Source organism: Anguilla rostrata, chromosome 5 (genome assembly GCF_018555375.3).
Source record: "Anguilla rostrata isolate EN2019 chromosome 5, ASM1855537v3, whole genome shotgun sequence".
NCBI lineage: Eukaryota > Metazoa > Chordata > Actinopteri > Anguilliformes > Anguillidae > Anguilla > Anguilla rostrata.
In genome coordinates this window covers 13064293-13087221 of record NC_057937.1, presented here as the reverse complement: position 1 = coordinate 13087221, position 22929 = coordinate 13064293, and the positions used below count along the sequence as shown (strand labels likewise).

Sequence of the window (22929 nt, the reverse complement as noted above, 5' to 3'; positions counted from 1 at the left end):
TGAGGCACGGGTATCCTCTGGATGGAACTGCCCCCTTTACCTTTACAGTTCTGAAAGTGCATCGAACACCAGCCCGAAACATTCATTTTCCAGTTGATTAATATTTTCCCCCAGCAATTCCATGCAAGTTCTATTAGTATTATTGAATCCTCTGGTGAACTTGAGATTTTGGCTTCTTCAGGCAATACCGTGTTGTGCCATTTCTTTTTCTTTAGGCTTGTTACAGTACACATCTCAAACAACAAAAATGTATTGAAGGTTTAACATGTTTATATCCATATTATGACATTTAACTTTACAAGTCATATAGGAAGATGTTTTCTGTCATATTCAGCATTGCTTGTTATCATCTATATAATAAGGGATGACTGAATAACTGTGTCAGACACCAATATATTACTGGCTGGAATCTTCTAAATAAATGTAATGAATCTTCCAACTCCCATGGACCTAGACTGAACAGGAAACAGGAAAAGGGAGACATTTTACTTTTCTAGTTAATGAGGAGATTGTCCACTGTAAATACTTTTTTCCAGACTTTATTGCCTCTCTATTATAAGACAAGGCTGGACCTTTCCTTCTCAACCCAACAATATAATGGAATTTCAATGCAGGAGCATGTGAATACAGTCCCTGACCTTCCAAAGCACTGGAATCTAAAGCAGTTGAGGACCAACATGGTTAAAATGAGGTATTGGCACAAGTTGTTTTGAGATATATTCTTACTCCATTTTGTTCTTTGCCCAAGGCCATCCCCAAACAAAAATGGCAGAAACTGTGACCTTGTAAAGTTGCAGTAAGGGAATTTTTGAGAAAAAACACTAAACACAGATCTTTTTTTTTTATTGTTAACGTGACTACAGCATTTAAGGAACTCGACAAAAATACAACCTTTGTCCTGGAAAATGTATGAACCCAGTAGTTGGAGTTAATATTTGATTCTTTCTGATGGCACCACTTCACTTCAAATGTATTATTCTGCTCTGTGATTTGGGACTGCAGTTTAATGTCCTGCACTGAAATCTCAACAGATACGCACCAGTTTTTAAATCTCCTTCACACCCATCAGTTATCTCTCCAATGTTTCCTTTCAGCAGAACAGTTCAGTATTTCATTTCTAATATTACTTTGCATTGCATTCATTTATCAAAAGCGCTAGTAAAGAGCAACTTAAATCCAGAATGTAAGTGTTTTTTAACCATTTAAAACATTTGTAGGAGTGCATTAGTATAAGAAATACCTGTCTGTGAAGTCATTCCACATTTGATTGATGAGGTGTCCTTGTTCAAAGGATGCAATGGGATAAAATAAACAAATGAAAACACTACATATGTAGGAGGTATCATGCTTGAAGTACTAATTCACAACAAAGCCGTACGTTACTTTAGATGATGAGTATAATAGTGGGTATTTTTAACCCACTATTTATTTGCAATATTTTCTATCATTGGGAGACAAAAAAAATCATATTTACATGATTCCGCAGAACACAAAAGTGGATTCCGGGATTCAAATTCTAAATATGCCCTTGGCAGGGAGTAAGGGGTGAGGTTTTTTAGATGAAGCATTGACCGTGAACTTTGGTGTGAAGAGAACTAAATAAAGAGACTACATGTTGTCCAGTTTCCTTCCTTTATTCTTTATTGTTCTGAAAGGTCATAGAACATTATTAAAAGAAAGTAAGTACCCAGGACTACCTTTAAACTTGTCTTGGTTTAACAGTAGGTAGTAGTACCCAAGTAGTAAGTCATACTTTCTTGCTGGTCTGAACATGCTTTGTTTTTATCCTTGACTGATGGGCAGAATTCATTCGTATTTCTAGCCTACTGTAAATGAGAATTCAGATTGAGATTTGCATTCAAAAATTTGTCCACTTCCTTTACTCCCTCACGGTTCCTTAATTTCACCAGAGCAGTCCTTGAAAACAGGAAGACCATGTTTGGAGGTGTCAAGACACTCCACAGCGTATTGTCCATAGATGGACTGTAAACACTAAGACCACTGATCCTTAGCAACCCATTTCCCACTGGCTGCGATCACAATGACTTTATGCTGCTTAATACCATAGAATAGCTACTCTGGGCAACAGTCATGATATGAAAGTCAGTATACGGTCCATGATATTCATGATTTAAGTGTTCTGCCCCAACTATGTTCATGACAATGAGTTTTTGGCTGTATATCGGAGGTATTCAAATAATATTGAGGAGACGTTAAAAAAAGGCACCATTATCAAAACTGAACATGGTGGAGGAAGTCCTGTCATTAAATCCTTGGCTGTGTGTATGGCTGTGTTTGTGTCTGAGAGTGTGTGTGAGAGAGAGTGTGTGTGAGAGAGAGTTTTTATGTGTGTGACACTGTGTGTGTGTGTTCACTCCTCACTCCTTGGGTAAGATCTGTTCCAAAGGCAGTTGCTGTTGGATGGGTTTCTTCAGTCTTCTCAAATCCTCCTGCACCTGAGGACGCAGAGAGCAAGCCTCATTACTGAGCGGAAAGTGAGAGTTCCCATCATCTGTGACAGCACTATACCTCAGCCAACGATTCTCACAGTACTACACCTGAAGCCGAAGACTCTACCACCAGTGAAAATACAACACCTGAATGAGGGATTCTATCGCCTGCGAGAGTGGCATACCTGAGTCAGTTCACCTCTCAGCTGATTGTATCTCTGTACGTCAAAGCGCTGCCTCTTGGCCCCTTTGTAGAAGTAATGCAGGAACTGCCTGTCTTTGGCGTCAGGATAAACATAGTCCTGTGGAAAAGAAACTCGGCTGTCAGTGTCAGGCGATTCTCGTAGCGGCCTAAACTGCACTACAGTGCAGGGACACAGACTGGGGAGCAAAGGGCCCATTAGCTGATGAAGCCCCAGCTACGCTAAGAGACAAACAGCTCTTAGTCCCACTGCGACATTCTGCAAATTATTTGAGGAAAAGCACATCTGTTGCTTCTGTTAGGCATCAGGACATTAGGCATTCTGCTGACCTGGTGATTTGGTTTGGCTCAGAGTACCAGGCCAAGTTTACAGTGTGAGGAAGGACTCAGACAAACGTAATAAAAGTGAAGTCAGTTTGTGTACAATGTAGACACAGAACCCACACAGAGTTCCTAAAGCTTTACTGCAGGTTAATGTCAGAGTGGACACTGACCTGCTTGGTGAGGACAAAGTAAGCGAAGACCCCTATGCTGGTGCCGTAGGTGATGAAGTAGGTGACGGGCTCCATGACATCCCAGGAGTAGACCCACCAGGTCAGCCAGCCCAGCGCCCCGCCCTGCACGGACAGCAGGGCCATGCCCACCCACAGCGCCCTGGTAGTGGAGGAATCTGCCCTGTGTGCGAGCGTGGCTTTCACCTGCTCAATGCACACACACACACACACATACATACATACACAAACACACACACGCACACACCCACACACACAGACGCACACACACACACACACACACACACACACACACACAGACACACACACACACACACACACAGACCCACACACGCACACATACACACACGCACACAGATGCACACACACACAGACGCAGGCACATACATGCACACATAAACACACACATACAAACATGCACGCACACATACACGCAGACACGTTTAAACACACTAAGATAGACAAATGAAGAAATCCACACTGGACTGGTAAAGCATGTCACTAATCAAACCAAATTATGAATGATGTATCCACCAAAGCAACAACAACAACATTCAATGTGACACACGTGATGAATGCTAACTTCACATCTATGAAATCTGGAGTGGTGAAACCAGCTTTTATGTGCATTATCAACATTACCCAAACTGAAAAATGTAGAAAAGCAATGGCTGACTACACAAGGACAATATAAAAGTACTTGTATTGTGCACCCTTCCAAATTAACAGAGGACACTGCAGTGGTGGGACAGACCAACAAACCAAGCATCCCAAAGTAGGGATAGAAAAGAAGACAGAAAAGACTGAAGTTATTTAAAATAATAAAGAAAATCCTCCCTCACAGTTCAAATTGTGAATTATTACTTCCCAGTACTGACAGATTCAGTTATTGCTTGCCTGTCACAGGTCCAAACACAGATGTATCGAGGGCTCTCTGCCAGGCTGTCTCAGAATTAAAATACGACAGGCCCATGTTCTCTTTAGAAAGCCATTCACATTCTGGCAGAATAGATAAATGGAGGGAAAAGGCAATCACTATCCAGTTCAGAATGATTACCGCCCGTTACCTTACATTGTGTCCACCCATGTTATTTGTCATGGTGGAGGGAGGTGGCACTGTACTGCACTGTACACTTGGACAATGCAGGGGGTGAAATATCCTACCGTCTCCAAAGGCGACAGCTCCTGCTTGAGCTGATCAATTTTCTCCAGCAGCTCCTTCTCCTTGAGCAGGTGATGACCCGGGAGGTTCATGGCCATGTGCATCATGTGGATGACAGTCTTCATGTCGTCCGCCTCCATCACGTGCTCGCTGGACGCTTTTTCTGAGACAAGGGTTGCAAAACGCAGGAACAAGTTAACAGGCCGGGCTCGGAGCGGGAGGTCGAGAGCTGGTTCGTTTGTCCTGACTCTGAAGGTAGGTTCAGGTGTGGAGAGGTAAGAATCGGGCCCTTTTGCATTACATTACAGGCATTTAGCAGACGCTCTTATCGGGCGTGACTTGACACAACGTTTTACATAGCATTTACATTACACACCTTGGTCAAGGGTACAACAATGTCCTACCCAGGAATCAAACCAATGACCTTTCGGCTACAAGCCCAGTTCCTGACCCACTATGCTACACTGCCGCCCCATACTGCCTTCACCTGGCCTTGGAGAGTGGACGTTGTAGGTGACATCGTTGATGACCAGCCGGAAGTCTTTGTCGAGCAGAGTGTCCAACGACGTTGTGCAAGACACCCGCTGTCCGTCTGCGGGGTGGACGGCGACCGAAAACACAGACGGGATTGGCGGCGATCAATTAGCCAGGCAAGGAACCGTTCAATTAATCAGTCATTTTTACAAACCGTCCAGCTGTGTACTGCATGCATATTTAATAAAGCTATTCAAGGAAAGTACCTTTTAGTCAAATGCCGTCTCTGCCAAGGATATAAGCCTGCTAGCCCTCTGGCTATAAAAGGCCAGTTCCTGAACCCCACTGCTGTCAAATTCATGAGTCGCCCATTAAGCTTAACTGAGAAATCGACTCAGACCCAATGAAACTTCTACTTGCCTTACATACACCAGGGTAGGCCAGTCCAACCCTGTTCCAGGAGATCTACCATCCTTTAGGTTTTCATTCCAACCCTAACAAAGCACACCTCGTTCGACATTCTCATTGAGCTGCTGATTAGTAGTGTGGTGTGCCAAATTAGGGTTGAAATGAAAACCTACAGATCTCCGGGAACAGGGTCGGGCAGCCCTGCACTAAGAGTCTGATGGGCGCGGTGGCAGCGGGTGGAGCAGCACTACCCTCAGCACAGTGCGCACACCGAGCGTGGCAGCACGGCAAAGAACGCCGGTTTGTGTGGCAAACGGAGGCAGTACCTGCGGTGAACACGGTGGCGGAAGACACGCCCGCGTCCTCACGCTGGATGTCCTGGATGAGGTCACCCACGCTCATGAGCATGGGCCGCAGGAAGAACAGGCAGTCCTCCTTCCTGGAGGGCAGCGGGATGGTCAGCACGGGGCGGCCAAATTTATACCTGATGGAAGTATCTACGGCATAAGAGAGCAAACATAATACATGAAATTAACTTTCACGCAGTGAATTAATATACAAAATATATCATTTTTGAACAGGACATGAGGACCGCAGATGCAATTGACCTCTAGAGAGGAGTTCTCAGACGACTGGATACCCTGGGTTTCTACCTTAAAACCCACCCATCAGCCAATCAGGCAGAGGAATAACTGACAGCACAGAGACGGAGCATAATGACAAATGTACCATTGGAGGGCGCTGTTGTGCTGCAGAAGAGAACGCTTTGATGTCCCCACTGGAGCTGTTTGGACTGGATCTAAAACATAAGCAGAGAAAATGTGATTTTACATCAATAACGACTAAAACCTCCTCCTGAAAAAAATCATTAATGGACAGTAAGGCTATCCAAAATGAAATTGAATCGCAATGCTCTGACCATAATACAGCATTATTCTGCCATAACTTATGCAGATCCCGTGGGACCTAAGTGGGCAAGTTGAGGGGTACTTTAGAACGGGATTATATTTGAATGGAACGCTGTCAAATCCCAATGCTATTTCATTTTTTCAAATCACGGGTGAATATATAGTTTCTCTTAAAAAGTAGCCTAACTGTTAAATAAAGCCTTGGGTGGGTGTGGTGCTTCTGACAAACTTCCTGAGAAATTTGCAACTGTACCCATTACTGTATACTTAAAGTCAGGCCAGTCAAAGTGTTTTTCTTGGTGCCAAAGTTGATGTACTGATTGAATCGACGGCAACAGGCCAGTATACAGCTAATTTTGTTGATGCACCCTTCGGGGAAAGATGCTGCTTTTAATCAAAGAAAGCAAGATTGTGCAGTATTTGTAATAGCAAACATTTAAGACGAAAGGGAATATTTGTTGCCCTTTATTCAGTACTGTGAAGTGGTAGCTATAGCTAGTTAGAAGAAATAAATCCAGCTTTATTTACTCCAGTTTTTTTACAACAGAGGCCAGTGTGTTGCATGTTGACGCGTACAAGAGCATCCATAACTCCGTGAGATAAACTAAACACATTTTCATGCCGTTACGAGGTCACCGTGTTCCACTCTTTATTCTACCCCTCCATGTTCCACTACCCTGTTCTTCCCTTCTGTGCTCTACTCTCCTGTTTCTAGTTTCTACACCCTCGAGGGGGTGGGCTGGCCGTCTGACAAGATGAGACCAAGTCCACCCCCCCAGCCACGCCCACCCGCCCACTTAATCAGCACCACCTGCTGTAACATCTCAGACCAGGCCTCCATGAACACAGAGTGAGGCTCTCTGGTATCGAGAAGACATTGGATGCCTGCCACACTGGCGATTCTGTGTTCTACTCAGGCGCAAGCCATATGATCTCCATTTCACAATGAAATGAAAGGTAGGCTAGAGGCTTTACGGTCAGAAAAAATCGAACCAAAGAAAGAAGGCAGTAAGATTCAGTGTAGTTAATTTCGATTCCAACGGATGGCAGCAGTTTGGCTCTAATGTACCGTCTATATAATGGGTAACCTCTGGTCCAAAAGCTGAATCGATAACATTAGCTCAAGACACCCCATTTGCTTTGCTGTTAAACTGAGCCTGTCAAGTTATGAGTCTCTTAAGATGTCCGGAGCTGACCCGATTCCTTGTGCTGTCCGCGTGTCGAAAGGAAACAGACTCACCGTTAGCAGACAGACAATTCAAAGCACAAACTCTGACGCGCAAAATGCCTCGTAAACACACAGTGGCCAGGTGATAAAATCTTGAATAAGGCAATTAAGCAAATTGCTTCACTTACATAAATTCAAGAAGAAGGCTGATTCAAACATTTAGTCGAGCCAATTCACCCACTACAAAAATCAGACGCAAGTTTCTCTTTTTCTCTTCACAGATGCCTGCAGTATGGCAGAAACTTCCTCTTGCCATTTTATGCCATTGCAATAATCCTGCCTATCAGGTGAGGTTATGGTGCTTGGAAAAGAATCAGTACTTCAGTAATGGTTGGGTATAAATTTTGCCTCAGACAGGTGAAGTAAGCTATATCTTGCCTCCAGTAAGGGAAAGGTGCATTACAGAAAGGAATGTTCTAGCCTCAGTCAGGGTCAAGTGCATTTCAGTAAAGTACATTTAAGCCACTGTGAGGAACAAGGCCTTTCAGTAATGTAGTGAGGTCATCCTAGGTTGCCATTCTCTATCTGAGTGACTAAATGTCTTTAAGAATTAAATATTTATGTTCTAGACATTCTTAAATGAACACACGTAAAACAGAGAGTTAACAGCTCTCAGTGCCAAGAATGTATCATCCAAGTTCTGAATCCAAATACTGAATGAATATGCTTAAAACTAGGCAAATTAGTTAGATTAGATCTAAATATTCATCATTTTTAATAACGCAGTGTGTTTTGTGACTGCGGTTACCTTTTTTTATTATTTTTTGAGCAGTATAAGTAATGCAAGTGTAATTATATCTATTAACTGGATAATTAATCTTAATTCCTGATATTAACAAATTGTTTCAATTTAGACTCATTTTTGAATGAGTGTATTTTGAAATGTTTCACACAATCTTACCAATGTATAGGCCTAGAATGTGCCTCAAGTAGGCTAAAGAAATGCTTTTTGGTATTAAAAAAAACCCCATTGTTAATACCCAACTCAAAAACCCAAGCATAATTTTACACCTGTAAACTTAACTTCCTCATCAAATTTCAAGTCACCATTTCAAACTCTCAAGTAATGTGCAATATGTGTAACTATGAAAAACATTGGTTTGAAGTCATTTAAATTGTGCATCTTTACAAAACCCTAATTAATTGATAACGATAACTAAACGTTCCCTATTCAACCCAGATTTTTACCAAATAGGCTTAGATGCTGAAAACTGAACATTTGCAACACAGAATTCAGTGTTAACTAAGCCATTACTATCTTGCTTTACACATTTTCTGTACTAGACACTGCAAGTAATAAAGCACCGTATGCATGTGTAAAAATACTATATAAAAGGCACAAGAATTCCAGTAAATTATACGCTCTCTGTATTTTGTGTGCAGGGACACAATAACAGGCTTTTCAGTTCTCAGAGTGATTTCAAAAGCAGTGCAGGCTGGCCTCAACTTGTCCATCCTGACTGCTGAGCGGATCACGGTCTAGACTATAATCAGTCCGCATAATGAGGGGAACATTGACTGCCACAGCTGTGCTGTTATGGACAACCACATGAGGCACATGAAGTCAGCCATGTGTGCATTCCATAACAACAGAATTCATTTCCATTTGCTAACTACGTACCCAATAAGATTCAAATGTGAGTATTATGATTCAGCTAACACACCCACGTGTGGTTTTTCTCCACTGAAAATATCCTAATAAATGGGATTTTAGGAAGGCCTATTCATTGTAATTCTGAATGTTCTGTGTTGCTAACAATCATTTTCAATGGGGTTCCCTGGACAACTGCCAGCTGAATAAAAAAATGTATGGATCATACATTCGCCTCCCCAAATAAACTCAGATTCTCAATTTCTTTTTACATTCTCTCATATAGTTTTTCTGCTGATCAGGCAGCTCCTTCATCCTAACTCGTCGCTGTCAGTAAACTTTTACGGCTGCTTCTATGCCCATTTCAAATCCCAACATATAACTGAGCACAAAAACAGCATCAACGACTGAAAGCTTCCATCTGAACAGCTATAAACTAACTAGCCTGTTAAATTGAACGTATTAAATAAAATTGCCTAAGCTGTTTAAAACTGAAAATATACATTGCGCGTGGCAATTCAGAATCGCCTGTTTGAGCTTCATCTGCCGAAGTGTATGTAGCCTTCAACTTCAAGCTTCTGAAAAGCCCTGAGGTTGTCACCAGTTTTAAAAAATCATTGTAGAAAATCTATCCTATATGCAGAGTGGGTTACTGCAAGAGGACATGGGGACCTTCAGATTTCCTGCAATTCTTCTCACTGATTGTTCAGCGCAGTAACACAATGAAAGAATTAGGATGTTTTGGAAAATTAGGGTTTTCACATTTTTCCCAAGTAAGAGTCGTGCTATTTGTCTCTCCTCAGAAAGAACACGATTTTATGTGGCAATGCGCATGTCATGAGTGCACGTTCAACAGCTGGCTGACTGATAAAAGCTTTTTTTTTCATTACATTACATTACATTTATTTGGCAGACGCTTTTATCCAAAGCGACGTACGAAATAGTACACTATTGCCACTGCAGTCCTTCCTGAGGGGAAGCCAAGGCCTTCGGTACAGCACCAAATAAAAGTCTCATCTAAAATAGTATAATAAAATGTATAACATACTGCTACCAATAATTATTCCAATGACACATCTATGTGTTGGTCATTGCCTTCAGTTTCAGTTGTTACACCCTTCCCTTCAGGCACTGATTTACCGAGACCACGTCTTTCACAAACGCAGTTACGGTGTGTTCCCACCACGCCCGATTCGCACACTATTCAGTTCCCACCCATTTCACCTTCACAAACGAACTCTTGGTGTATTACACAGGCTCACCTAGCAAAGAAAAACAAAATGGTGTCAAAAAAGGAAAAGTTAGCTTGGAACATCACTTTGCCATATCTGAACAGGACGGGTAGAAGAGGAAGGTAAAACACAGAAGGGTAGATCAGGAGAGTGGAACACGGAGGGGTAGAACACAAGAGTGGAACACAGAAGGGTAGAACAGAAGAGTCAAACACACAGGAATAAGACCTGGCAATAGAGGGTGGATAAATAGCAGATAATCTGTATAAGAGCATGGACCAAGTAAGCAGGTGCTGTAGTTACTGAAAGACTAGAAGTGGCATTTTATGGAGGCAAGACATGGCAAGTTTTACACTCATCAGTGCATCCACAGCATTTTTCCACTGCAGATAGGCTTACATTTTCTTCATTTTGTTTCCAGCTGTTTTCCTGCATTCCCTGCCCAGGAACAACAGCTGAATAATTCTGTAACATCAGCAACCTGAAAAACCCACCAGGCCAATAAACTCATTCTTTCCACAATACATTCCATGGTAAAACCTGACCCAAGAGACTATAAAGGCCATTAAATAGATTACTGAACATAACTTTCTAGACAGTAATGCTTACATAGGACAAATTACATACATTAAGCTATAACAGTTGAATGTTACAATTAATAATAGATTGAAAAAAATACTTGGGCCTCCTGCAATGGGCAGTGTATCTAAACTGCATCCATGCTGGATGCAGGCTAGAGGGTTCTAGACAAGAGTACGGATACCCAAAATTGGACGGCAAAACAATACTGACTTTAGAGTTGTAAATCACTGCTGATTTTATTTTTGCCAAAATCAAACAGCCAAAATACAGAGCAGTGTAACCCAGCTGGAAAGAAACATTTTTAATGTGAACATACAGAAACAAAATGAGACATGATTCTGAAATAGCTTAAATCACACAATGCAGCCATAATGTGCATGCGTCCACAACATTACAAAGAGGCCTTTCATCCTCCCTTGCTGGAACATCTTGCGTCACAAGAAAATGTCCATACCCCCTACATTATTGGCTGAGAAACTCTGGCCACTGCCCACAACAGGATAAAGATCCACCTTCAGGCACAAAAAAACTCTGGACTTATCCAGTGGGCTGATGGGTATAGTACATTACAAACTTTAGGGTGTTTCTGTTCCTGTTTCCTGGTGTCATGGAATTAGTTCATTTTCTCCCTTTTTTTTTTTCCAATTCTTCTAGAAAAAACTCCATTGTGTACACAGTGTATTGCCCAATGTACTGTAACAAATAGGCTACATTCTGCCTTACGACTGAAAAAATAGGTTTTGCTTTGAGCCAATACCCAAGGCATACTTCATCAGCGCATTTTCAGCGATGGGCATCGGAGTGTGTAACACCGCACACCGTTTTACTGATGCCTATAAAACATCTGTCTGCACGCCGTTCTAAAAGGAGGAGAAAAAAAAAAACCTCAGTGTCAGGCTTCAAAAAGACACGCCTTCCGTTGTTCCCTTAGCGCTCGCTCGCTCCCAACACGGGAAAGAGTTCGCATATCCTGTAAATTGTAAGTCGCCTAAGAGAAAGGCTGTCTGTGTGCGCACAATGGTACAGCGCATTCCCGTCTGGGAGTGGGTGTGGCTCAGAGGAATCCAGAGATGGCCTCAAGCCACCGTGGCGTTGGCTGGAATGCTTCCAACGAGAGCCAGCTTGCTCCCTGATCGAACTGCTTCAGAGGAAGTTGCTTGGCCGGTGTGGGAGGCCCAGTGTTGTGAAATGCGCATCTGGCCACGGCAAACATCTGACTTTTTCTGACACGGAACAGTAACTCACTGGGGCACTGCGGACATTTTATTACACGTTTCACACATCAGTAGCGATGTTGTGAAATGGAGCCCCACTATTTAATTCATCTTATGCATTATTCATATTTCTATTCAGGGGTGTCAGGCAAGGGTGTGTTTGCTTGATTAACATGACAGGCTTAACAAATAGGTACAGTTATACCCTCTGATGAGATACTACATCACATGGCCACATGTCCCCACCCACACAAACACACTCACACAAACACACACACACAGAGTAGGCTAATTTTCTTGGTCATTACCATTCTATCCAATGTTTGCCCAAGCATATCCACCACTGATGCAAGCATAAACACAATTACACAAACACAACAGAATTTCAGTGCCAAAGAATAAATGATGACCAAATTAACACACAGTAATAAAGGTAGATGAAAGGGATTTGGGAAGGTGGGTGAGTGGGGCTCTAAGACTTTACGACTGTACAGTAAAATGAACTGGATGTGCTTTGGTGCATGCAAAATCTAAAAAATAAAATGATCCATTTATTATTTTTGCAACATTACTTTATCTTTAACCAATATCGAATACATATTTAATGCATTATTCAGTTTATAAAGCAGTTACAAAAAGAACCAAGATATTTAAGCATTAAAGTAATGGTTTTACAATGACATCAATAATAATGCAGTTTAACAACAGGTAGGCTAATTTAATCGAATCTAACAAACAATGAACTATAAACAATATATCCATAACAGGTTATCATAACACTGAGTTAAACAGTCAAATCAAGTTTCATACACAGGCAAATGTATTTATAAATCAAAACATAGTTACTCATCCTTACTCTGACCTGCAGAGTATGAACTGCATGAACTCCACCACCACCCCTACCGAAGCCAATTTTAAACTGAAAAAAAAAAAAATATATATATATAATTTAAAAAATAGGCTAGTTCCTCATCTTCATTTTGAACTACTGTATGCTAAAAACTCCTAATGAAATAAAAACTACAGAATGTAGCCTAACACTAACATGTTTTGTTGTTTTTTGTTTGGTAATACTTTTTCTCCCCTCTTTGTTGAAGCCCCACTTTACCTGTATGTTTGATTTGCATAGGCTTACATAAATTAAACAAAACATCCAAAAGCTTCCCTGGGTGGAATACATCTTCAGCTTTCATGTTCTTACTCAAATTTCCCCAAGTTGTATTTTGTGCAGACAAGCTCCTGCACAGGAGCTAGCAGCGGCATCAGACGTATCCAGCATTAGCCTACAGCATTGATTTATGCACCAGTAACACCCTAATTTGATTTTTGAAAGATGAAATCATAGATTGCAAAACTATTTTCTTGAAATAAAGGATACTCTCACTCGCTGTCTCCCTGCAGGTGTGTGTGTATGTGTGTCTAATTGAGAAACTGGTGCTGACTTCTGAGTGGATGGCATCAGAAATAGGAAAAAAGATCAGAATCATAATAATACTGGATAAATTCGGGAGGAGAAAACATATTCGAGCATTGGCGAAAATGGTATTTGTATTCAGCACCACCCCTAACGGGTAGTGCTATAGGCCTACCCGCAGGATAATAGAATGAAATAAAACCCACAGACACTTTAAGGTGTGGTGGAATCCAAGCCAGTGTAAATAATGGCTGTTGAACTCATCGGCTACGATGTCACTAAAAGGTTGTGAACACATAAAAAGGTGACAGCCTTTTAAAACTGTACCACAGAGTAAACCCTGCATTGTTTACCAAGCAGTGCCACGGCCTACCATGTTAAAAAAAAACATTTGCCTTTCGTCTGAAGTGCTTGCCCATTACAAGCCAATAGCATTTAGGCTATTCAGAAACGACATTCTTGTCACTGTTGGAGTTCATTAGCTTCTGCACAAATGAACATTGAGACTTATCCTATTATTTTCTGCATGTAGAGATCCTGAACAGACCAGAGGATAATATGTGGACCATAGGTATAGCCTAACTGTAGACTATGGCAACCTCCTGACACGAGGCAGAGACACTGAATAGACACAGATGTTAAAATGCTTCAAGTTTTTCTATATCACTTTCAAGCTGTTCAAGCTACATCGCCCAACATTTGTTAGTGACCAATATATTAAAGCAATAGACAAAACCAAAATTGTGATACGGTAATTCCAACAAGCTGAAATCAGCGCAACAACCAATTAGGGACAAGCCACACAGTTCACACATTTCCACACACCATAGCCCGCAATGTGTGCTCTCAACATAATGGCGGGGATAAGCAGCCAGCAGCGACCATTTCGCTGCTGCAAAATGTGGCTTCAGCATTGCTCTCAAAGAGACTGGAAATGGCCATGGTCCCGATGGCACGTCTGAGGGATTGCGACCCCCAGGAGCGCAGTGGAAATGGAGTGGCGTTAGGCCTCATCGGCCATATAATCACAGGCAGCCGATCCGAGCTAATCGACATGCGCAGCACGTAGCCGACTGCCACACAGACCTTGCGTGACATTCACACATATACTCACACAGGCGGGGAAAAAAAGCTAACATTTACTTAAATGTAGCTACCGCTACCTGGGGACCGTCCTTACACACGTCTGATAACCACCCTTTCCAAAAGGGTGACTGGTAAGCAGAGAGGTTTTAGCGGACGGCGCTATGGAAACACGGGTAAAAGACCCACTAATGGGACTGGAGCGGAGACGTCGGCCGTCATCGAGACGAATGGCCTCGGTATTCCGCGGGCCGCGCCATTATGAGCCCTGTCCGTCACAGAAATAGCCCCCCCCCCCCCCCCGCCCCGCCCCCCGCCGGATCGGGGGCCCTCTCCGACAGCCCCGTTATTGCGGGAGCCTCCAGTTTAATCAACGTCACGATGGAGGGGACAGGTACCGCGGCACGGCGAGGAGATTAATCGCAGGTAGGTGCGCCTCTGGGAGACGAGGGAAAGCCATGCATCTAAAACGCGCGCGTGTGCGAACGGCCAAAGGCGCCGTGGGGATCGAAGGTGAATTACCCAACCCCCCCCCCCCCCCCACCCCAGAGAAAATGATTTGTATGGCGGTATTTGTTTCGGGAGAGGACAGAGAGGGTGCGGGGTGATGGCTCCTCATAAATCACGCCAACCCCGCCGCTCAACGGCTCCTCGCAGGCAGACCCCGGCGCGAACGCTCAGGATCGCACTAATGAAATGGACTGCACCACAGCAATTCAGACAAAAAGCCGAGGCAAACAGACAACTGACAGCACATATGAATGCATCACATGTCCATTGAGAGTATATTATAATACTGATAAAGTGCATATCATCATTAGCCTAATTGCACTACCTACTGCGATCATGTTCAATATAGGCCTAATATTCGCATAATCTTTAGGCCTATTGAGTCCTGAATATTTTTACAATAATAAAGGTCATAACTGTAGCAGGGCAGTATAATATGACAGCAAAGATGATAATATTCTTATTGGGCTTGACAGATCCATGCAATGCATTGTGGGAACTGCAGAGCTGTGACCTACATGCCAGCACTCACAAGCTCTCCATCACAGTACTTGTTTTATTTAGCTACCCACTGTAGTAACTTCTTCATTTCTGAATACACCAGTCCGTTCTTTTGAATAGTTATTCACTAGTCCCCTGCGATGTACTAAACACATTAAGTCCCATTAATGTAAAGATATTTGGGAAACAGGCAGTAACATCAACCATCAAATACTAAATTTTCAGCCTATTTTAAAATTATTGGCATTAAAGTGATCATGCCCAGTTAAATTTGTCACATAATATACTAAACAGGACAATCAGGAGACAGACATCAGCAAACATCGCAACCCAAAGAGAGGGAGTCTCTAGCAGTAGTCCATTGAATATCTACAATTACGATAAGACTACAGGCATACTTGTTTCTCACCTATCCACTCCCATCTATTGATTTTGAGCTGTCAGCACCTCCACAACTTGCTTATTCATAGTGCCATTTAATCACCAAGAGGGCTGTTTTACTCTAATTGAACAGTTAAGAGAGAGAAAAGGCTAAGCCATTCATAGACATATCTGTATGGACCTCTTTTCATCCATTACTGAATAGCTCTCATGGGCCTTTAATTTCACCTCACTCATCAACATTACTGGTGCAGCACTGGCCGCTGAACTCCAAGTGATCAATACACAGTCACCGCTCAGTGACTCTCACCTGCCGTTCCTGAAACGACAAGGAGGGGGAGGGATGTTTAGCTCTCAGCGTGATTACATGGAGCTGCGAAGACATCAACATAAATATGGATTTTTTTTTTTTTCTTTTTTAATCAAGGCTATATCAACATAACGTAATCTCATTTAGGCCTAGCCAGTGAACTAGTGACCCCGCTTTCAATTATGTTATAAAATATTTTAAAATATTTTAAAAGAAACCAATCCATCTGCCAATCTGTTTACAGTGCATGCATGTCAAAATCACTGCATGCACTCAACTGAAGTAGCGCATACAGGTGCAGTGAGCTATGAAATTCAGTGGCAAGTGTGGTACGCCGTTATCTCGCCAACCACCTCAGGCCCACAGAAGTTGGATCACTGCAGCATGCCGTGTCATTCATTCAGAAGAACAAACTGTGCTGCCAAACCTGTGTAGACGTCTATGTTCCGAGGGCGTAATCAGCTAGGAGACAGACTGAGACAACAAAATATGGTCTCTGGCCGACTGTCACAACAACAACAGTCTTGGCTGTTGAACTGATTTCAAGGTGCATGATGCGTTCATGTTTTTGTTGTAAAAAATTCACATAAGCCACCACAACAGATCATATTTTTCATATCAGATCAAATGAGATTACTTAGTGGACTACCTCATTAGATAATTGACACTTGGCAAACTAACCAACTTGCTACTTAACCAACTAGCCAAAATGCATCATCCCACATCACTGCTAGCATGTTAAGCTTACATTGTTAACTTCACACCTGTCTCATATTAGTGACTTAAAGGCACAAACAAGTGCGTTATCCAATTATAACAGCGTGCTGGACAGTTTAGTAACAGTTTAGTGTAGCCTAATATTACCGAGTAAAGAATAGCATGAATGCATGTTGGAACGACCATTCACAAGATACAACACGCCAGCAGGTAGCTGTCTAGCCAGTAGCAACCATTAGCTACACGTTTGCTATTTTGGCTATTTTTACTAGAGCTGAGCAATAGCTGTCTTAAAGTTGACTGTGCTGAGCTGTACTGGTATTGCTATTTAACTGCCACATTAGCACTCTGATGAACTTTACGGTGTGTCTCTTTTATTAGCAACTATTAATAATGTCAGTTTATGTTGAACACAGGTGGAACTGGCAAAAAAACAGAAATTTTCAAGGCCTGCATTTTTTTTTACTGAAAGCTATTACAGCCTCTACTGCTCCCAAGACACAGTCTTGGATCCAGTGCAGTAGATGATGGCCAGACATATATCAGCTTATCATTAAACCCTTTTTACTTGCCTAGAAATCAAAACCACCTCCACTATACATTGTTATGTAGCTCTGGGCATTGCATAGCCTCGTTAAATTGAGTGTAAATGATTACAATTTGATTAAGACATGTAGCCTTAGCTTTTTGATCACATTTTTGCCCACCATTATTTTTGACAAATGCAAGATACTTCAGACATATTCCCTCTTCTAGAACCCACCCAACTTAACTCCCAAAAGCAAAAAATTTCATTTTCTTTTCCCAGAACTTCTGCAGGACTCTGGGACCTTGTGTGATGCAATTAAACTTTACACTTTCTCACTGACTAGCTCTGGGTATGCTAGTTCTGGGTCGGCTACATCATCACTCCGAATGCCGGACTTCTCCCGAAGGAGACTGTTCTAATTCAGGAGTGGTCCACTCACGCCCCACATACCAATTAGAATCACTCTTCCACACCAACTCAGCTCCGAGGGCCAATTCCCACCTGTTCTTTGTGAAACCTCATCACGCGTCAGTGAATGAAAACCGACCCATTTTTTTTCCTTATCACTGCGCATCTGGCACACATAATAAAATGCTTTGAAATGATCCATGAGTTAATTACAGAGAGAAGGAGAATGATGACTGATTTGATTTAATAAAGCTAAGCTTAGCATTCCCATTCCCATGCTGCTGTAAAATCAAAAATGCAGTCCTGCTTAGTCTCTGTCTTAAACTGCTTTAGCACGCAGTATCAGGAAACCAAATCATAGAAGAGAGTAAAAACGAAGCGTAAAATGCATATTTAATTTTTCAAATACTTTTCAGTTCTCTATCCAAACACCATCAATTAACTATTTTTTTCACGCTGTTGCAGTAAAAACAATGAAGAGACTGTGACTGCACAATAACAAATCATGGCAATTTGACATCGGTCAATGAGCTAATCAACCCTGAGCCCTGAAGCTCGAAATAGCACTGATGGTTTAGATCAGTGGTTCTCAACTCGGGTCAGAAAGGGCCGGTGTGGGTGCAGGCTTTTGTTCCAACCAAGCAGGTACACACCTGATTCTACTAATCAACCTTTGGAGTCTTTACTAAGGACCTTGATTAGTAGAATCAGGTGTGTAACTGCTTGGTTGGAACAAAAGCCTGCACCCACACCAGCCCTTTCTGGCCCGAGTTGAGAACCACTGGTGCTAGCACCGTGGAGTGTATCAATCAGGCCTGAAACTCATTATTGTCACTTGAATTTAGGGGTTTGTTTATGTCGCCTGAAATTTAGCCGTATTAAGTACAGAAACTGAAGGACTTCACTGCATATTGGCCTTCCATTTTTTGTAAACCTAGTCCATGACTGTGAACACGAACACAGAGACTGAGCTTGAGGTTATGGAATAATTGAAAATTCCGGATCACATGCCGTTTCTTTTGGGAACAGTTTACGGTCTGATGATCGGAACTGGGGAGCCCATTTTTAAATTTCAACCGAATCACACAGAGCACAATAGGATAAGTCAGGAATGCTTGGAAAAACACTGAAAAAACATTGCACACTGCTCTTTAAACAATGTGTTGCTGTAATGAATGTCCAATTGCCGAGGGAGGTTAACTGGGCTGCTGACAAGGGTTTGGTGTGATAGGGCTGCAAAATAAACTGCAACGATAATTACCAAATATTTCGGTTAATCACTGCCACCATGGGGTGTATCAGTTTCCTTTATCTTTTTTCACGCAGTAGTGAACATCCAAACTTCAGAAGCCATGTTGAAATGCTTCCAGGAAAAAAACAACATCGCTGCTATCTATTGTGTGTTGATATGACAGCCAAACAGAAACATAGGCATGCAGCTTCCATTACAGAGCACGGAGTTGAAGGTGGACCACAGCAACAACAAAAAAAAACCTGTTTAATGCTGAACTCAGTCCAAGCTGCGTTCGCAACAAAGAAGCTTCTTACTGCAAAACACAATGATTCAAGTGAGTGAGTCAATGCAGCTCTAATAATGTAGAATAATGTAGCACTGCCCCTTTTTAGTTTTAAGAAACCTCAGTCCCCCATTGCTACATGTAAAAACGGATGTCATCTATGCCCCTGAAGCTCTCCCAGGCTTTGGGGACTAAACTGGGTTAGGAAAAATACTAGTAATACGTCACACAGTGAAATATCCACGCACTGTTGCGAAACCGGAAAGGTGGTTCACTTGTTTAAATGACAACTACGCTTATACATCAACTGCAAACCAATGCATGGATATTGTGCAGCCTGTCTTAACCCTGTAATTAACCCTGGAAGACAGCTGGCGGCCCTGAGAGCAGACAGAGAGGACTAACTCTCTGCCTCTGCTCCTCCCCCATCACCACATACTGGCTATTCACAGAATATTGTGCTCGCTGAACTGGTCACAAGTATCTAGGTGGCCAGAAAAACCTTCATTCGTGTGATTTCTTTAAAGGACATAGGATAATAATTATATAGTTTTTTTTTTCTTCTTGGGCAATTCGGTCCTTTAAAAGGTCCGAACTATTTTTCTACGTCTTGATGCAAAACTGAAACATCTGTGCCCAGCTAATAATAGCACTTAATACCATCCCCAACCTTGTATTGGTATAATTAAAACTAATGAGTCTATTATAATTCCTCTAGAAACGCTGAATCCTAAGCAAAGGAAAATGCTTGGCTTAAACTGGCAACTTGCACAAGACAGTAGAGTAGAGGCAAACCCCCAGAAGAGAACCGCTCGTTTATGCGTTTTGGACATTTCAGGTTTTCCCAGTTTTGCATGAAACAGAAAAATTATCCGTCTACAAAACTAAGCTCGTGTTCTCTCTGGACCCTATGTTCTCTTATGTAATCGGCAAATTCCACAAATGAAGCGATTGCTATAGTCCTGTAACTGTTAGTTCCGAATTCTGTGGACAGCCCAATAACTGAGCTTTTACGACTGTGTGGGTGAGATGGAGGCTGCGCAGATCAGCATTTTCAGAAGTGCAGTCTCCTAGGTGAAGCACATAACCGCTACACACGGTGATTCTCCATCCGTGTATGAGGAATTTATCTACCGAGGATTCTCCCTTTATGAAACTGGGACAAATGGGAAATCAACGAACGCAGTGCAGTGTTTACCATGACGGCGTAAAAGCACCGATATCAAGTAATTCACGAATCGCTTTCCTCGTACCATACATCCCTGGATGAGAAACTCTGAAGTAGTCATAACAGCATTCCTCCACTGTGCGAAGGCCAACATCCATTTTGGAGTTATAGGCTACTTGACTGATAAGAAAACGCCGCGGTCAAAGAGCACAAAATACGCCCTGTGCCTACACCAGTTCATTTCTGCACACGCCCAATGTCCCTGTCACGGCAAACCAGCCGGGCTAGTCTACCCTGAGGACTCAAACTTCCAGAAACCATGTTAAGAAAAACTGTCAAACTACTATGTTCGGGGGTTCATCTACCGTGACTTCCTCTGACTTTATCATTGTGAAGGGAATGGATGAATAGAATGGTCTTCATGAATATGTTTAAACTAATATTTAATTTCTGCTAAACGAACTGCTAACAGCAATCATAATGCTGTCTACATACGTACATTTGGGGGTTGGCTATAAACCGGTGAAGGCATGCAAATCAAAATAGCCTAGGCTATTTCAGCTCAGGTCCCTTTCAGCTCAGCACAGATCAGGCACGGGGTCTTATGGAGAAAGTAAACACGTATATGCTACGTGCACGGTCTGTTGTCCTCCTTCAGTATTATCAACAAGTGCGCTAACTTACCTTTGAAAGTAGTTGAATTGGTCTTGTCGAGTTTCTAGCACCGGTGTAGTACGGTAGAGAACATCGGAGAACTCCAGCGGATAGTTTGACAACCCTTCCCAACGAAACCATCGCAGCAAATTAATCCGCCCGCAGAAGAGCTAGTAGCATAATGCACGCGACGCAAAAAGTGAATTGTCGGATTTCAGACCTCGCGGTTTGGAAGATTTCATTTAAACCACGTTTTTCCCAATGAAACTGTAGGCTACTGCTGCGTCGACGGTTGAAGCACAAGGCGCAGCCTAAGCACAGCAAAACATTTCCTCTTTGCAACCAGCTAAGCATCGCCCCGCGTGCTCAGACCATCCTATTGGTGGATACAACAGTAAAAGGCATAGACGCGCTCTGTGATAAAAGGGGATGGGGTGTTCTGTGTCAGTCAGTCGGGACTCTACAAAAGTAGCTACGTGTTCCTTTGTTTAGTTTCGTTTCAGATCATTCTTTAATAAGAAACTGTTTTTTTTTCTTCCAGCTGTATTGTTATAAGTCAACAGTTGAAGTGTGTTATTACCTGCAATTATGTTACCGGTTATAATTTTCAAACATACCTCATCATTTAAGAAAAACAAAATAATAATGCTAAGTAGCCTATTGGCGTAACCATTCTCCGGTTTTGCGGGTTTAACGTTGGCGAGTCTTCCATTATCAGAATTACATTTAGCAATGTAATTTATGGGTCTCTACATTATCTTTGCAATAATATTATTTGAACTGGAAAAATGAACTTTCGTAGGACGGAGAAGGGTGCGGGCGGCATTGAACATGTCCTGCCATGCATGCTTTAACGCGTTACCATTGTGGAAGCTGGCCTGTCGTGTTCTTTTACATAGTCTGAACATTATTCCTATGTAAGTAAATGCCTTTGTGATGGTACATCCACAATTAAGCCGCCGCTGGTAGATCTCACTGAAGTGGTTTTTAATTCAATGTTTCCCCTTTTTACATGCTCAGTAGGGTATATCTAACTTTGGATTTGGCCTTTGGTTCTTTACGTTCTGCACCGTCTGTGCTAGGTCTGATGCTGAAAAATGAAATCCAAGACCAGATTAAATGGGACAATACACTAGAATGGCCAAATGTAGAGTCTGAACATATCTGCAACAAGCCATGTTGTAGAGTCACTATCCACCCCCAACATCTGACCTTTCTCATGCGTTTTATATTAATCTTGGATTGAATTTTGTTGATACCCTTGTGCTGCCTACATCAGTGAGTCTGCTTTGTCTGCCTGCTGGGCTCTGGTGCATTTGGCTGTAAAAGGGAATGCGATTGCCGCTCTTACAAAAGCAGCCATCCGCACACAAACACACATCTCATCCAAGATGATTGGGATGAATGAGCAAGACATAGGATCGTTACAGGCCAGGGTTTCTTGGGAAGTGGGCTAAAATTGAGGTCACACAGACTTAGCTGAAGCTCGGCCGTTCACACGCTGCATCCAAGTTGGCATTTGCCTCAGGCAGGAAGACACTCCAAAGAAAGATGAGGCCAATGAGCTGATGCATTGCATTCGGTCACTTGTGAGTAATGCAGCCAAGAGTGCGGAATCCATAGAACAATGGCACATTGCAAATTCTGCACTTCCCTCTCTCTTTAGAGCCATGCCTTCTGTGCATTTCCAGTTAATGGCATTTTTATGGAATAAGGAAGGCTAGAAAGATACAACTACAATTTACAATTTAGGCATTAAGCACTTCTATTCAAA

General features: G+C 42.3%; 1 protein-coding gene across 1 annotated transcript; it reads right to left on the bottom strand.

The window, feature by feature from the left end:
* Positions 1-1615: 1615 nt before the first annotated feature.
* Positions 1616-21536, bottom strand: LOC135254749 (calcium uniporter protein, mitochondrial-like). Its single transcript, XM_064335197.1, has 8 exons — positions 21186-21536; positions 5938-6007; positions 5535-5705; positions 4814-4918; positions 4329-4489; positions 3147-3350; positions 2636-2752; positions 1616-2456 (listed from the first exon to the last, which is right to left on the bottom strand). Exons 1-8 carry the CDS (start codon positions 21294-21296, stop codon positions 2379-2381), a joined length of 1017 nt encoding a protein of 338 aa, XP_064191267.1. The 5' UTR covers positions 21297-21536; the 3' UTR covers positions 1616-2378.
* Positions 21537-22929: the final 1393 nt, after the last annotated feature.

Bases quoted from the DNA above. Each gene is read 5' to 3' on its own strand.
- LOC135254749 (XM_064335197.1), bottom strand. From the start codon at position 21,296: ATGGTTTCGTTGGGAAGGGTTGTCAAACTATCCGCTGGAGTTCTCCGA. The intron at 4,490-4,813 runs GTGAAGGCAGTA...CCCTTGTCTCAG, and splicing joins CGTCCACTCTCCAAGGCCAG to AAAAAGCGTCCAGCGAGCAC. The intron at 2,457-2,635 runs GTATGCCACTCT...CTGCGTCCTCAG, and splicing joins TGAGAGGTGAACTGACTCAG to GTGCAGGAGGATTTGAGAAG.